The 16,984-nt window shown below is 36.0% G+C and overlaps 1 protein-coding gene across 8 annotated transcripts in view; it reads right to left on the minus strand.

Annotated features, from left to right (window-relative positions):
• OTP84 (Tetratricopeptide repeat (TPR)-like superfamily protein) overlaps nt 1-16,569 on the minus strand; it is a 27,796-nt gene extending 11,227 nt beyond the window's left edge. The window contains exons 1-10 of one of the 8 annotated variants that reach the window (XM_086595759.1): nt 13,669-16,569; nt 12,958-13,073; nt 12,789-12,851; nt 11,388-11,464; nt 11,171-11,283; nt 10,263-10,397; nt 9,216-9,288; nt 4,421-4,506; nt 4,161-4,311; nt 3,394-3,493 (exon numbers count right to left, since the gene is read on the minus strand). In XM_086595759.1, the coding sequence (XP_086451885.1) occupies nt 13,722-16,394 (2,673 nt within the window). In that variant the 5' untranslated portion in view covers nt 16,395-16,569 and the 3' untranslated portion in view covers nt 3,394-3,493; nt 4,161-4,311; nt 4,421-4,506; ... (5 more) ...; nt 12,958-13,073; nt 13,669-13,721. Of the gene's footprint in view, nt 1-3,393; nt 3,494-4,160; nt 4,507-5,685; nt 6,605-6,859; nt 6,964-7,023; nt 7,147-7,711; nt 9,168-9,215; nt 9,289-10,262; nt 10,398-11,170; nt 11,284-11,387; nt 11,465-12,788; nt 12,852-12,957; nt 13,074-13,668 lie in introns of those variants that run through there. The other 7 variants (XM_086595761.1, XM_086595760.1, XR_015215098.1 and 4 more) reach the window with 7 other exon arrangements.
• Between the last annotated feature and the right edge of the window lie 415 nt (nt 16,570-16,984).

Consider the following 16,984-nt stretch of genomic DNA (forward strand, 5'->3'; position numbering starts at 1 on the left):
AACCAAAAAGTATTCTTGTGATCTTGTCTTTGTTGAAGTATTGAATCTTCGGAGGCCGTTAATGGCGGCGTGAACGCAGGAGATCTATGCTTGCCGTATTTTTTTAAATCGTATTTTTCTATTTAATTAATTAATTTAATTATTTATTTTAAAAATTAATCGGATTGAACTTCGGGATACGTGGGCTTGGTTTTGGGCGAAAGGTGTTGAGGCTTGGGTTTGGACCCAAATATAAACACATTGTTACAGAGAATAGGGTTTTGAAGATAATAAAATATAAAAAATGGGCGAAAGAAAGAAGTTTCTTTGGAGAGGTGGAACCACGACGATTCGGGCTAGGAAAATTCGTCGTTAGTTAGTTAAGGTGAGTAGCTATTTTTTTTGCTATTTCCGCGAATTATAGTTTTCCGGTGTCCGTATACTATTATAAAGTTTTTGCTCATATTTTTAGCTTTAGTTCATTCTTTGGTTATTAGCTTTTTGTCTGTTTTGAAACTCCTTAAACCTCAATTAAGGCCGCCATTAATAACCGCTAATGGCCAAGCTCCCAACGAGTTTCAAAAATACGGTTTAACCAATTTTCAACGGTATGAGCAAGACAAAATATCGCCTCAACAAAGTATGAACAAGGTAGGAGTTTCAAAACAGGACTAAAGCTAATAACCAAAGAATGAACCAAAAATATGAGCAAAAACTTTATAATAGTATACGGCCATTACCTTAAAACTATAATTTCGTGAAATAGCAAAAATAGCTACTCACCTTAACTAACGACTCGACGAATTTTCCTAGCCCGAATCGTCGTGCTCCACCTCTCAAAGAAACCCAAAGAAACTTTCTCCTCCCATTTTTATATTTTATTATCTTCAAAACCCTATTCTCTGAACAATGTGTTTATATACTTGGGTCCCAAACCCAAGCCCAACACCCACTGGCCCAAAACCAAGCCCCACGATCCCGAGTCCAATCCGATGAATTTTAAAATAAATAATTAAATTAATTAATTAAATAGAAAAAAATACGTATTTAAAAATACTGGGCGCATAGAAGCCTCCGTTCACGCGCCATTAACGGCCTCCGAAGCTTCGACGGTTCAACAAAGACAAAGATCACAAGAATACTGGGTTGACGATTCTATATCAAATCCGAAGTTTCTCTAGAGTTTTAACAACTTCGACGACGATGTAGAATAAAAACAAGACAATGAGCAATATAAAAACATTAGACAAGATACACCGATATCGAAACTATAAATCCGGTGAAATAGCAAAATAGCTACTCACCTTTAGCGCCCGACATCCACACTACCTACCGTGAAAACCTTAATTTCCTTCCTTCAAGAAAACTCTCATTTTTTCTAAAACCCTCATTGTTTTTTTTTTTTCCCAAAACTTCTCGTGAGAAAAACATCCCCAAAACAATGACAACACTTATCTATTTATCTACGGGCTTTTATCCGTAGATCCGATAGTTATCTATATCTATTCATTTTATCTAGTTTAATTATTATTATTATTAGGATAAAAATAAAAGAATAAAACACGGAATGTTATAATATACACATAAAAAAGGATCTCGTCCCCGAGATTCAAGGTAAAGTGTAGATTAACCAAACAAACAAAGACGTCAAACAAGTAAAATAAGACATACGTATATGCATAGTATACACACCTTTAAAAAGGAATACACATATACAATATCATATAGATAGACATACTAATATTCAAATCACATACTTTGAAAGTGTCTATATACGTATTGAACCCAAGAAATACGTGTATACGCTAGCATACACAACTCAAAAGAATAAACGTAATTAATTTCTTCAATTGCCAACACTTAATTAAAATCATTCTTTCACAGTTTAGCAAAACTCATATTCTTCAAGTTAAATCATACTAAGAAGGCAATGTAGTTCCTCTCACACCGAGGCAGTTAGTTCCACTCTTAGTATTTCCCAACTAATCCAAGGCGTAAAAAAAATACATATTATAATTTCCTTTTTAACGATCTTTCCTATCAAAACTATTTGTTTAAAAACTCATATGTTTTATCGGCCACCACCTTAGTGTTTACATATATCAACATTTCTTCTCTCTCACAAAACACCACATGTTCAAAATAAAAATAAAAACGATAGACCGATTCATATTATCAACGGCCTACACTATGTCCACCATCACATAGGATCAAACACCTACAATGTGAGACATGCACACTGGCTCACACACCAACGATATGCAAGTATACACTGGTTCACACACCAACGATGCATACTAACTCTCTACCATCACATATGATCAAACACCAACGATGTGTGGTATGCACACCGGATCACACTCGGCGATGTACATGTACACACCGGATCAAACTCCAACGATGATACAGAGAGATGTTATGTATATTGGATCAAACACCAACGATATACATAACTTGGACAATATCAAATATTTCAAATCCAACCTTTATCAAAAGGGTTTCTTTATTCCTTGGATAATTCCAAATTTACTCAAATATGAAATTTTAAAATAATCATTTCTTCTTTAGTCAATACTTACTTAAAAATAGAAAACTCCGTTAGTAAAACAACACTATAACATGCAAAAATTTCGATTATAAATTTCATAAGAAATTAACCGTTAAAACAAGCATTTTATTTTCCTAATCATATCCCAACATTCCATTATAAAAGTACACACAAAACAACAAGCCAAACCAAATACCACAAAGAAACACTCCTACTACCCATTCACCACAATCCGAGGATCACCTAGACCTTCACTTCCATCCTAGTACTTACTGGGAGTCTGGGACAGACATTCAATGCCTAAACCCCACTTAGAAATCTCGTACAAACATTCTTCTTACTTGCTTTTACTTAACAGAATAGGTTTATTAGTGAGTTGACCAAGTCTCTAAATCACAAGTGAGTGAAAATATTTTATGAAGTCAGATGAGATCTAGATAGTAAAATGGATGTAACATGATCTAAAATGTGAAGGCAGTCCCACAATAGCACATTGGAAACATAAAATTATGCAGAGTATATCAAAATCAAGTTAGATGCTAAAGTTTCTTTATGCTTGGGGTATAGGGACGCAGTCCAGATAATACCTACCCAAACTTGACCTATAAAGAAGGCCTAGATCTCGGTTCTAATTTCTAAACTTAGGGTCCCTATGATGTGTTTAGGCCTAAATTCAAACTCAGTACAAGCTAGTATGCTAATCAGTGAGGACCAAATTAGCCCAAGCCAACAAACCAATAAGCCTAGTGGTGGTAAATTTTAACCCTTTGGATATCCCACAGAATCCTTACGGATGAATATATTTCGACTAAGAATAAAACATCATTAACATTTCAACTAAGAATAACTAACAGAAAAAAACATACCTCAAGAACCATCAGACTTTTTCGAATGTTTGGAGTATCCCACCTTGAGAGCCATTGTAAGAACAACTAAGCTGTTATCGAACATCTTTACATGTCGTCTCTGTTACCAAGTACAAGGGTTGATCGGATGTCAATATGGGACACGGTAGTCTCTTCAGTACTACTTTCTGTAAAGATGATACTTTTGGGTTGAGGAAATTAGAAATGATAAGTGGGGAAAAAAAGATACTTTTCAATTAAGGAAATTTTTCACTCGGCGCATATGCTCGTTCAAAAACGTTTTGTCAATATGCATGAAAGGTTTTCACACTAAAAGCACAAAAACATTAGTTGAGACTTGAGAAGATGAAATTCTCAATAAAGAAGACATACGTTTTGTAAGAAACAGGTGTGTTTTCTAACATACTGAAAAAATAAGAAAACATGTAGTGTGGTTGCAAAACTAAAAACATTTAACAAAAAGGAGTAATCATTTTTTTCGAAAGAGAATTAACTTTGGCTTGAAAAGAAATGGCCGCTTTCAAGCAACAGTGTAATGAGCACTGAGGAATTATATACAGACTACTCCGAGTACAAAGACAGCTGTTATTGCAACAAAAACATAATGTAACACTGAAGTGTTGATTCGGTAGCAGAGATTGAGGACAAACAAGCACATAGAACTACACAAACAGAAATTAAAAAAAAGTCATGCCAAACTGACCAGTTAAATTACAAACAGGTTGACTATAAAACTACACTCAACAGTAGGATAATCCAAGGGTTACCTGATACCATTTTTGTCTTCTCAAAATGTAACATAATATGTGCATTGCCTATCATCAGGTTCACGTTGGACCAGTAGATAATAGAAAGAGTCCAGCCAACACCCAAAAACACTGAGATGTCTGCAGCACAGGCGGCCAACTAAAACATAAACTGCAGCCAAAATCCACAAAGAAAAGACAAGGCAGAACAAGTAACAATATTTAAGGAAAAGATAAACAGTATGAAAGATATTATTTCGCCTAATTAATCATATACAAACCTGACACTCCTGAAACTGGATAATACCAGGGTATGATTAGACAAACACTGCTGAGTGAAATTTGCTTCAGGTCCATATATCGTTTCCTACATAGTATTGTCAGTTTCAATTTACAAAGAGAGAAACAGAGAGTTGTACAAGTAGAATATAAAGTACAGTAAAAAAGTGAACCAAGAAAATATTTCTTTTTACAAATTAAAAAAATACCAAAATTTTGAAATCCAATACTAAAAGGAAAATAAACCAATGCTTGTGTGAAAAGGCTGATAAACGCAAAACCAAATAAGTATTTTGAGTGGGTTTGCTTGCATGAAATAATTTGAAGCGGTAAAGTCTCAGTTCGTAGCAAACAAATATCGTGATATAGTAAACTCTACATAGATTTGCACCAGCCAAATCAAATATTTCCAATGCCCCTCCCTCATTTGAATTTTCATTCACGAAAGTTCTGAGGATTTGCACCAGCCGAATCAAATATTTCCCATGCCCCTCCCTCAGTTAAATTTTCTTTCACGAAAGTTCTAAGGGTGGGAAATATATTAACCAAGATACCTTCCTGTCTCATGAAAATCTGTTACTGCAAACTGGGTTGTACCATCAATTTCCTCACGTACAATTGAACAATTTATTTGATAAAACAGAAAGACTTAGATTATTTTTCTGAACAAAAAAGTTAAAATTTTGAATCCTAAGGAAATATTTCTTTTTCCAAAAGGAATAAATGAATTTTATACTTTGAAAAGAAAACATTCAACTACTGATTGAAAAAAAAAGATAGTTTTGTGTTGAGGAAATTCTTTACTCAGTACATGCTCTATCAAATATGTTTTGGCAATATACGTGAAAGGTTTAATTAAGGGAAGCTGAACTTTCAAAATACAGGAGATGTATGTTTTGGTAGTTTTTACAGATTGAAAAAAATAAGAAAATATAAATTCTTGTTGCCATACTAGAACCACTTAACAAACTTGTAAACAGTTTTCAGAAAAAAAAATAAAAAAACACTGATTTTCGTTTTGTAACCTTCACGAAATATAAAATAAAAAAAGGATACATTTCTTTCCTTTAAAGTGAACTTTGCCGATTTCTTGTTTCAAAACCAATACATTTCTGATAAGGAAAACCATTGGTCAGCATATTTTTTCTTGAAAATATTTAGAATAAAGAATTGATGCACTTTTGAAATAAAGGATAAGTTTCTTTTCTGAGAAAAAAAAAAGTTGCATTTTTAAACGAATTGACTCAATAAATATAAGGGAACAAACCATGAGTCCAGCCAACACCCATTATCTGACATAAGTACATTGAACACCAGGGTGGCATGAAGATGTATGCAGCAAAATCAGCTAACTATATAACATAAACTGCAGCTAAAATCCACAAAGAAACAACAAGGTCACAACAGGAAATAAGGAAAAGATAAACAGTACCAAACAAAGGCTCGACTCGCCTCCAAAATCCAAATTAATCATATGAAAACATGAAACTTGGCAACATCCGGGTGCAATAGGACAAACACAGCTGACTGAAAATTATAGCTTCCAACATAGAGAAAGCGGAGGGGAGTTGTATAAGTAGAAGAGAATGCATAATTATAAAGTAAAGGAGTCAATATTTTGAGAACCAAAACCAGAAAGAAAAATGTTTGTTTAAAAAATCTGATAATCGCAAAAGCAAATAGGTATTTTGAGTGTGTTTGATTGCATGACAGAATTTTGAGTGGTAAACACTCAGTTGGTAGCAGATATATATATATCGTGAAATAGGAAACTTTACACTCAGTTGGTAGCAGCCAAATCAAATATTTCCCATGCCCCTCCCCCTTTGAATTCTCTCTCACTAACGAAACTTCAGAGGGTGGGAAATATATATATACATATAGTATTATCAAAGTTTACTTCCTATCTCATGATAATTTACCATCAATTTTCTCCAATGCAATTTAAAGAAACATAAACAATTTTGATTCGAAAAACCAGGGAACACCCAAAGACTAATTCAGAAAGATAACCCTAATGATATACAGTGGAGACACGGCCTTATTTCTTCTCCCCCTACAGAACAAAAATCTAGAAATTGGGCTCTAGACACTTTCTTTAGTGTGCTTTTTGTCTAGAGAAAGACCAATATTATCTTTTGATTCTACTCCAATTTTAGCAACACTTCACTTTTTGGGTGTATTAATTGTTTTTAAAACTTTTTATTTCTCCTTTTTACCCTTTTATTTGTAACTGCCAATTTCTTCCACAAATAAATAATACAAAAATCTAATGTATAATGCCACTAATCTTTGTAGGTGTGTGTGTCAATCGAGGCCACTCATCAGGCAAGGGTGCGTGTGTATTGCTCCAAGATGTACTGCAATCAAATAATACAATTGTCTTATAAAAAAAAACCATTTGTCATTTCACAATTTCACAATTTGAATTACATCAAACCATGAGTCCAGCCAACACCCATTATCTGACATAAGTACATTGAACACCAGGGTGGCATGAAGATGTATGCAGCAAAATCAGCTAACTATATAACATAAACTGCAGCTAAAATCCACAAAGAAACAACAAGGTCACAACAGGAAATAAGGAAAATATAAACAGTACCAAACAAAGACTCGACTCGCCTCCAAAATCCAAATTAATCATATGAAAACGTGGAACTTGGTAACATCCGGGTGCAATAAGACAAACACAGCTGACTGAAAATTGTTGCGGGTCCGAATATAGCTTCCAACATAGAGAAAGGGGAGGGGGGTTGTATAAGTAGAAGAGAATGCATAATTATAAAGTAAATCAATAAAATATTTTTATATACACTTCAATTAAAAAAGGAGTCAATATTTTGAGAACCAAAACCAGAAAGAAAAATGTTTGTTTAAAAAATCTGATAATCGCAAAAGCAAATAAGTATTTTGAGTGTGTTTGATTGCATGACAGAATTTTGAGTGGTAAACACTCAGTTGGTAGCAGATATATATATATCGTGAAATAGGAAACTTTACACTCAGTTGGTAGCAGCCAAATCAAATATTTCCCATGCCCCTCCCCCTTTGAATTCTCTCTCACTAACGAAACTTCAGAGGGTGGGAAATATATATATATACATAGTATTATCAAAGTTTACTTCCTATCTCATGATAATTTACCATCAATTTTCTCCAATGCAATTTAAAGAAACATAAACAATTTTGATTCGAAAAACCAGGGAACACCCAAAGACTAATTCAGAAAGATATACAGTGTAGTTACTAAAATTATAAACAAATAAAAGAGAATTGATTTGGAAGCAAACCCTGTTTCGTCCTTCAATTGGAGACACGGCCTTATTTCTTCTCCCCGTACAGAACAAAAATAGGAACAAGTGTTTCGTTTATATCGGTTTTCTTTGCGTGTAACCGATGCTACTTGTTTTCACGCGGTAACAGCTGTAAAACACAACTTACTGACCTAAATACCCCTGGACTGGGCCTGTTCTGGTTTTTAGCCCATAAAACGGTCTGAAAATTCCAGCTTGCATCTCGGTGAAACTGGTATAATGCCACTAATCTTGATATATATCGTAACTTTCTCTCGATATTTTCTTTCCATTGGAATAAAATCTATCCAATTGTGTCGAAGTCATGGCCCCCAAAGCCACGTATGTCCCACGGATCTTGGTTACCTACTTACCTGGACGATTGAGAAAATTAACCAGAACTACACTCTTTTTCCTTTTGAATTGTTCCACTTATACAATCATGCACAACATCCATTATTGTACCTGAATCTGAAACAATTTCACTCCGACAGAGTGATTTTGAAAGCCAACATCTAATAAATCAGTTTCAGAGCAGCAATTCAATCAAGTTTGGTTTTAGGATCGGACATAGTGTATCGTGAGTTCAAATCCATAAGGAAAGCCCCACTCACTAATAAAGCAAAATGCTATAAAATTCTCTTGCTGACAGAGACTGACGCTCACATTGTTACCGTATCCAAGTTCAGACAATATAACCTTCACAACCCTCAATACCAGAGGAAACAACTCAGGTAACAGTCTTCAAGTATAATTATGGGGACCCATGGCATCAATAAGGAAAAAGGGCCTGAACATTTAATACTAAAACGAAAAACGTCACCCCTTTGTGATAGACAAAAATATGGAAGATCGTCAACACGAAGTCTGCATCAGATGGCTACTGCACATATTATTACCAAGTGGATGTGATGGCATAAGGTGCACCTATTTTAAGAAGTGGCCCCTCCAAGACCTCCTACGATGACCTGAATGTACCCTTACAAGCGACACCATACCTAAATTTTCATATACCCTTCACCTAAGACAGTTTCTAGACATCCTTGCACAATAATTTAAACAATTTAAGTTCCAACAAAAAGTCATATAATTCTGCATACAATCTTCACTCTACCATGTGTATGGATATCATCACCTTAAAAAACAAAGAAAACCTAAAAAAGCAGTAAATACAAGACTGGTAAGCTTACCTCCTGCGCACCAGGCCCAGGCAAATAGATAAAAGAACCAACAGAAGGTTTTAAGAGGAGGCCGTTATGCAATTCTGCTAGTTTAACTAAAGAAAGACCTTGGAATGACTTTATAGTAGGGCTTTTCTACTTCCTAACAAAGGGGCTTTTTCTTTTTAGTTTTTTTACGAAATCCAATCATGGAAATACAGTATCCCACTTTTTGGATCAATCATAGAGAAGATTCGTCAACTCTATTACATTTTCAGACTAATATAGTTCGTGTGTTTCTGAAGAAGCAAGTTACATATACATAACGAGTTTCAGGTTACCTCAGTTTTCCTGTAGTAGGTAGGAGTAAATCTGTTGAAGTGCTCAATGCCGAAATACTTGTTCCTTATGTACCTGCCATGTGGTTTGGTAAGTTACTTATAATTACTTAGTTACCTACTTACCTGTTTGAAATCAAGCGAAAAAGCAACATCCACAAGCATACTATAAAAATCACTTCCATCCTAGTCACTTACTGGGACAGATAATCTATGCCTAAACCCCACTTAGAAATCTCGTACAAACATTCTTCTTACTTGCTTTTACTTAACAGAATAGGTTTATTAGTGAATTGACCAAGTCTCTAAATTACAACTGAGTGAAAATATTTTATGAAGTCAGATGAGATCCAGATAGGAAAATGGATGCAAACTGATCTCAAATGATGATGAAGTCAAATGTTTGGACCTGGTTCAAACATAAAATCATGCAGAGTATATCAAACAATGTTTTAAAAACCAAACCGGTTACCAAACCGATTTCCTAGTCAAATGTTTGGACCTGGTCAGAGTATATCAGGTTGGACCGGTTGTCCTTATTTATTAATATAGGGATGCAGTCCAGAACATAGCTACCCGGACATGACCTAAAAGGAAGGACTAGGTCTCGGTTCTAATTTCTAAATTTGGGGTCCCTATGATGCATTTAGGCCTAAATTCAAGCTCAGTACAAGCTAGCATGCTAATCGGTGAGGACCAAATTAGCCCCAGCCAACAAACCGATAAGCCTAATGGTGGTAAATTTTAACCCTTTCGATATCCCACAGAATCCTATACAGATGAATACATTCCAACTAAGAATAAAGCATAATTAACAGATAAACTAGATTCCTATTTTGACCGACAAACGAATTCAATGGAATTTACAAAGCTTTTATACATACATATACACCTCTATGAAAGTGATACCAAATGAATCTACGATATCTGGAAAGAAAAAGAGATACCTAACATAACCTAAGCAATTCACAAGTGACAATCAGAAAATACAATGGCTAACACAATATTAAAAAGATCGGTCACAATAAATAACAGCTGTCAGCATCATACCTTAGTCTTACCAGCAAAGCAGCATACCTCAGGAAAAACCAAATGTTTGGAGTACCCCACGTTGAGAGCCGTTGTGAACAACTAAGCTGTTACCGGACATCTTTTCATGTCGTCTCTGTTACCAAGTACAAGGGTCTGCAAACCAGATGGGCTGTCAATATGGGACATGGTAGTCTCTTCAGGACTACTTTCTGAAAAGGAGATACTTTTGGGTTGAGGAAATTAGACATGGCATGTGGAAAAAAAAGGGGATACTTTTCAGTTAAGGAGATTCTTTAATTAGCATATGCTCGTTCAAAACCGTTTTGTCAGTATGCATGAAATTTGTTCACACGAGAAGCACAAAAACATTAATTGAGAATAAGAAGCTGAATTTTTCAATAAAGAAGAAATATGTTTTGTAAGAAACAGATGTGTTTTTTAACGTGCTGAAAAAATACAAAAACATGAGTTGTTGTTGCAAAAATGAAAAAAACAAAATAACACAGGGAAGTAAACATTTTTAGGAAAGAGACTTAACTTTGGCTTGAAAACAAACGGCTTCTTTCAAGTCAACAGTGTAATGAACATCAAATTATTACCTTACTTGCGTGCAAAAAAAATGTGTAATGAGCACTAAGGAATTATACAGACTACTCCTAGTATAAAGACAGCTGTTGTTGCATCAAAAACATAATGTAACGATGGGGTGTTGATTCAGTAATAGAGATTGACGACAAACAAGCACAGAACTACACAAACAGATGTTAAAAGAAGACATATCAAACTGACCCGTTAAATTACAAACAGGTTGACTGTTTGCATTTTAACATCGAGATAACATAAAACTACGCTCAACCATAGGATAATCCAAGGGTTACATATTACCATTTTTGTCTACTCAATATGTAACATAATATGTGCATTACCTATCATCAGGTCCAAGATGGACCAGTAGGCAAAGGAGTAAACACAGAGTCCAGCCAACAACCAATACCGAGATGTCTGCAGCACAAGCAGTCAACTAAAACATAGACTGCAGCTGAAATCCACAAAGAGAAGACAAGGTCACAACAAGGAATAATATTTAAGGAGAGGATAAACAGTACCAAAGTTTTTGTTTTGCCTAATTAATCATAGACAAACCTGAAACTGGATAATACCAGGGTGTGATAGGACAAACACTGCTGAGTGAAAACTGCTTCAGGTCCATAAATAGCTTCCTGCATAGTATTGCCAGTTTCAATGTACATAGAGAGAAACAGACAGTTGTATAAGTAGAATAGAAAGTATACTAAAAAACTGGATTACTAAAGTATTTGCCATTCAAATAAAAAGGATATAAAAATTTTGAAATCCAATTCTAAAAAGGAAATAAACCAATGTTTGTCTGAAAAATCTGATAAACACAAAACCAAATAAATATTTTGAGTAGGTTTGATTGCATGAAAGAATTTGAAGTGGTAAACTCTCAGATGGTAGCAAACAAATATCGTGATATAGGAAACTCTACATAGATTTCCACCAGCCAAATCAAATATTTCCAATGCCCCTCCCTCATTTGAATTTCTTTCACGAAAGTTCAGAGGATTTGCACCAGCCAACTCAAATATTTCCCATGCCCCTCCCTCATTTGAATTTCTTTCACAAAAGTTTTGAGGGTGTGAAATATATATTACCAAAGGTACCTTCAACCTTCCTATCTCATGAAATCAATTACTACAAACTGAGTTGAACCATCAATTTTCTCTTATGCAATTAAACATAATTTTTGGTAAACCAAAATAAACGACTTAGATTATGTTTCTCAAAAAAAATTAAAATTTTGAATTCTATGGAATGAATAAATGAATTTTACATTTTGCAAAGAAAAACTGTGAAATTACTGTTTGAAAAATAAGATAGTTTTGGGTTGAAGAAATTCTTTACTCAGTATACGCTTTGTCAAAAACGTTTTGGCAATATACGTGAAAGGTTTACAAACAAGAAGCACAAACATTAATTGAAGGGAAAGCTGAACTTTTAAAGTCCAGGAGACTTACATTTTGGTAAATAAGAAAACAAAAATTCTTGTTGCAATACTAGAAACACTTAACAAACTTGTAAACATTATCAGAGAGAAAAATCAGAAAACACTGGTTTTCGTCTCGTAGCCTTTGAGAAAATATAAATAAAAAGAGGATACATTTCTTTCCTTGAAAGAGGTTAAGTTTACCAAATTCTTGTTTCACCAATACATTTGTGTAAGGAAAACCATTGGTCAGCATATTTTTTCTCAAAAACATTTAGAATATAGAATCGGGGTGAATTTTTGAAATAAAGGATATAAGTTTCTTTTCTGAGAAAAAAAAACAGTTGTATTTTTAAACAAATAAAACCAATAAATATTTTAATCAATAATGTTGATGTTTTGATCCATATGTGGTCTTCGACTTATATATATATATCATTAACTGTGAAAAACATATAAATTACAAGCAAAAGAAACAAGAAAGAAGAGTATGTGATTGTGCGATACTTAAGGTTCTGAAGGGGAGGAGTAATTACCATGACTTGATAAGGGTCTTTCTGACTCTCTTTCTTTCTGTGCATGACTTGAAGTCCCTGTGTCTGCCAACAACAAAAACTGAAACTGATGAATAAGTGTTTAGTGAGTGAGAGAGAAATTAGAAAGAAATGAATATATGAAGCTTAAAAACCAGAGTGAATGGCGCACCTTGTGGAATGTAACAAAGTTATAAGCCATCGCCACTATAGATGATCCTAACTATCTCATCATGAGGAATGTCAAGGGACCAGTCAGAGAGGGGGATATCCTTACCCTGCTCGAGTCTGAAAGGGAAGCAAGAAGGTTGCGTTGATGGGTTTCTGTCCTGTACATTTATTCTCCAGGGGCCAGTTTATATTTTCCTTCTTTGAGTCTGTTGTCTTTACCCATGTTTTTATGTTGAATCTGGATTTAAGTTTTTGGTATGGATTTAAATTTTTGGTTATGTTCTGAATTTATGATCTTTGCTATCTTACTGCCTACTGTTTCAAGCTAGATTTCACAATATGTGCCGTTTATCAAGTCTATTATATAAAACGCTAAAGCTAAACCAGTTCACAAGAAAAAAGATAAACCATATATACGCATCATCATACATGCAAGCGTATTTGAGAATTACAGGGCAGGCAAAGTTACCTCTGATGCTCTATGAAGTCATCCTAATAGGGCAACTACCAGTACCCACTAACTCATTAGGAGTCTATTAAATTCAGTATCTGTTACAAAAGAATTTGTGTTCATGCCTTAGAGGTACAGAGGATAAATAGTACAAAGTTTTCAACAACAAAAAACAGTTTATGTTTCTTCCATGAGAAAAAGACATATCCTGAATAAATAAATCATCTTCTTGTAATCAACCAATTGGTGGTTTATACGTACTTGATAAGGTGTCTTTCTTCTTCTCAACAGAATAGTGTAGTCTGAACTCCCCCTCACCAGTAATCTCCACAAGAGCAAGACCCATCTTTAAAATGGTGAAACCTTTTTGCATCTCGTACAATGATATCCCTTTCCACGATTTTTGAAATAAACTTGGTTGCTAAATGGCAATCATTGCAGACCCGAAGGTTCTTAGTAACTCTAATGGTAGCGCCTGGAGGAGTGTTAAGGATACCAAATGCTATGGCCAACTTTTCACTATGTCCACATAGAAGATACTCTTTCTCTTCCTCATCTATGTTGTGTAGTACACATGAAGTATCGGGCATGTACCCTTCTTTCCTCATCCTTACCCACAACCCCTCAAGGAATTCCTGGATTTGTTGGCTTTGCGTGTGCAAGGCATCCCCGACAGTGAACTTATGGACTTCATCACGTAACTCAATCCAACTGCACCCTGGCTCTTTTTTTACTCCCATTGCCTTCATGTTCTTCCGAACATCAAGTGCTTTGTTCCATAGTCCAGCAGCTGAGTAGATATTGGAGAGCAGGACATAGTGGCTGGCTACATGAGGTTCCATGGAGATGAGATTTTGGGTGGCAATTTCCCCCAGTTTTACATTTTGGTGTAAACGACATGCCCCAAGCAAGCTACTCCAGGCACCTACTTGGTCTGATCCAGAAGGCATGCTAGTAATAAGTGCATATGCGTCATCCAACTTGCCTGCACGACCAAGCAAGTCCACGACGCAAGCATAGTGATCTGGTGTAGGTTCAATGTTGTAGTCAGGTTTCATCCTTTGGAACAAGTCTACACCCTCATCCACCATCTTAGAATGGCTACAAGCAGCAAAAACAGCAATGAGAGTGATCTCATTCGGTTTCACTTTCCCTGCCATACCTCCTTCCGAAGCCATTTCTTTGAATAGTTCGAAAGCTTCTTTCCCTTGGCCATGCATTCCATATGCCATGATTAAAACATTCCAAGTTATTACATTTCGTGTGGACATCTCATCAAATACCCTTCTTGATAAGCTTAAGCAACCACATTTGGCATACATGTCCACAAGCGCACTTCCAACTGCAATATCGGATGCTAGTGCATTTCTAATAGCATAAGCATGGATCTCTTTCCCCTTTGCTAACGCTGCTAAGGACGCACAACTAGGTAGAGTTGTCATGAGTGTTATGGAGTTTGGCCTATGACAGACTCTTTCATAATTTCCGTAATTATCATCGTTAGTTCTCTCTGAGTCTAGTTTATTTTGCATCTCATGCAGCTGAAGAAGAGCATCGTCATGGCGACTACTGACAGCATAACCTGTTATCATGGTGTTCCAGGAAACCAGATCTTTAACCTCGATGCTGTCAAATATCTTCTTTGCAGTCTCTACCTTCCCTAATCTGGAGTACATATCAATAAGCGCATTTTGGACATACATATCCCTCTCAAAACCCTGTTTCATAATGTACCCATGAACGCCCTCTTTCTGAGAAAAAGCTTCGCAATGCACACAAGCCGGTAACAAACTTGCCATAGTTGTTGGGTTAGGACAGATCCCTGCATCTGATTTCATGTCAATGAAAAGTCTCAAGGCCTCTTCATAAAGCCCATTTAGGGCATAGCCAGCAGTCATTGCATTCCAAAGACCAATTCTCCGCTCTAACATTCCGTCAAAAACTCGCCGACCACTTTCAACCTTTTTGCAATTGCAGTACATGTCCACCAGTGCACTACCTACAAAAGAATTTCTAATCAGATTATCATTTCTCAAGGCGCGTGCGTGGATTTCTCGTCCCAATTCCAGCATCTCCAAATGGGAGCAGGCTGGGAGCACACTAGCTATTGTGACAACATCTATAGTAACCCCTTCAAGAACCATGTCACGCAACAAGACCAGAGCCTCAGCAAACCTATCGTTTTGTACCAATGAGCTAATCATAGTGTTCCAAGAAACCATATCACGGTTCTCAAACATCTTAAACAATGCTAAAGAGTAATCTACTCTACCCAATTTCGCATACATGGTCATCAAAGCATTATTAGTAAACGTCCTCAAATCACCCACTCGCAAACTATACCCATGAACTTCCTTCCCAAGGCGTATACCCTCACGCTTACTCAAATGCGAACATGCAAGTGCAACACTAACCAATGTAAATGAGCTAGGCTCAAAGTTCTCAGACTGCATACACCGAAACATCTCTAAAGCAAGATCCCACTCCTCAAACCGACACAATGCCGCAATCAACGAATTCCAAGAAACTTGATCTCTTTCAGATATTCTATCAAACAGTTGTAAAACTTCACCAATACTCCCACATTTTCCATAAAAATGAACGAGACTATTCAATACAGTCACTGACGACACATGGTAACCCAACTTAATAACGTGAGCATGTAACTGTTTCCCAAGATTGAAGTCTTGTAAAGCTGTAACAGCTTTAAGAACAGCTGGGAAAGCGAAATTATCGGGTTGGGTTGTTCCGTCGGTTATCATTTCTATATATAATGAGATGGCTTCTTGGAAGAGATTGGAACGAGTGTGGGACCGAAGAGTTTCTATCCATTGGAAGGATTCTGGTTTGGAATTTGAGGTGAGGGTTAAAGAAGGAGGTGGTTTGAGAGGTTGTTTGTTTTGTTGAAGGTGGTGTGAAGAGAAGGTTTGTGTAGGGAGGGGTAATGAGTATGGAAGTGGAGGGAGTGAGTGAGTTGAAGATGACATTGGTAGTTATTTTAGTTATGGCAGTTGGAGTTAGGTAGTTAATACCGTTAGAGATAGGCGGTTGTGACAGTTAGACGGTTTGCATGTTATTGTTATTGCCGTCCTTTAATTGCTGATAAAGATGACACGCGGCGGACGAATGCTAGGTTGCTGATAAAACATCATGAGCGCACGAGGCCTGACTAGAAGCTGTAGTGCATTTTCTTGGATCCAAAGAAAATTATACTTAGACACTTGGACAGGCCCAATGGTGAGATATAGAGAAATGCGAATGCCAGAGAAATGCTAGCGGCCAAAAACACAAGCCAGCTGAACATGTTTTCTCTCTTACAAAATTAGCCAAATGAAACGGCTTGGAGTGATGGCTCAAGTGGCAGCCTCTCCTAAGCTGTCAATAACTTTGACTATGGCTGTTCATTGAGTCGAGCTATTCCTGAGTAATTCGAGCTCAGCTCGTCGAAGGCTCGACTCAAACTCGTCCGCACAAAAGTATGAGTCGAGTTTGAGCTTAATTTAAAGTTCATTCTAGATAGCGAGTAGTTCAAGTTCGAGTAGCTCGCGAGCTACTCGTTTTATAAACCCATACGTAT

The sequence above is a fragment of the Coptis chinensis genome, chromosome 3 (assembly GCF_015680905.1).
Source record: "Coptis chinensis isolate HL-2020 chromosome 3, ASM1568090v1, whole genome shotgun sequence".
In the NCBI taxonomy this organism is placed as follows: Eukaryota; Viridiplantae; Streptophyta; class Magnoliopsida; order Ranunculales; family Ranunculaceae; genus Coptis; species Coptis chinensis.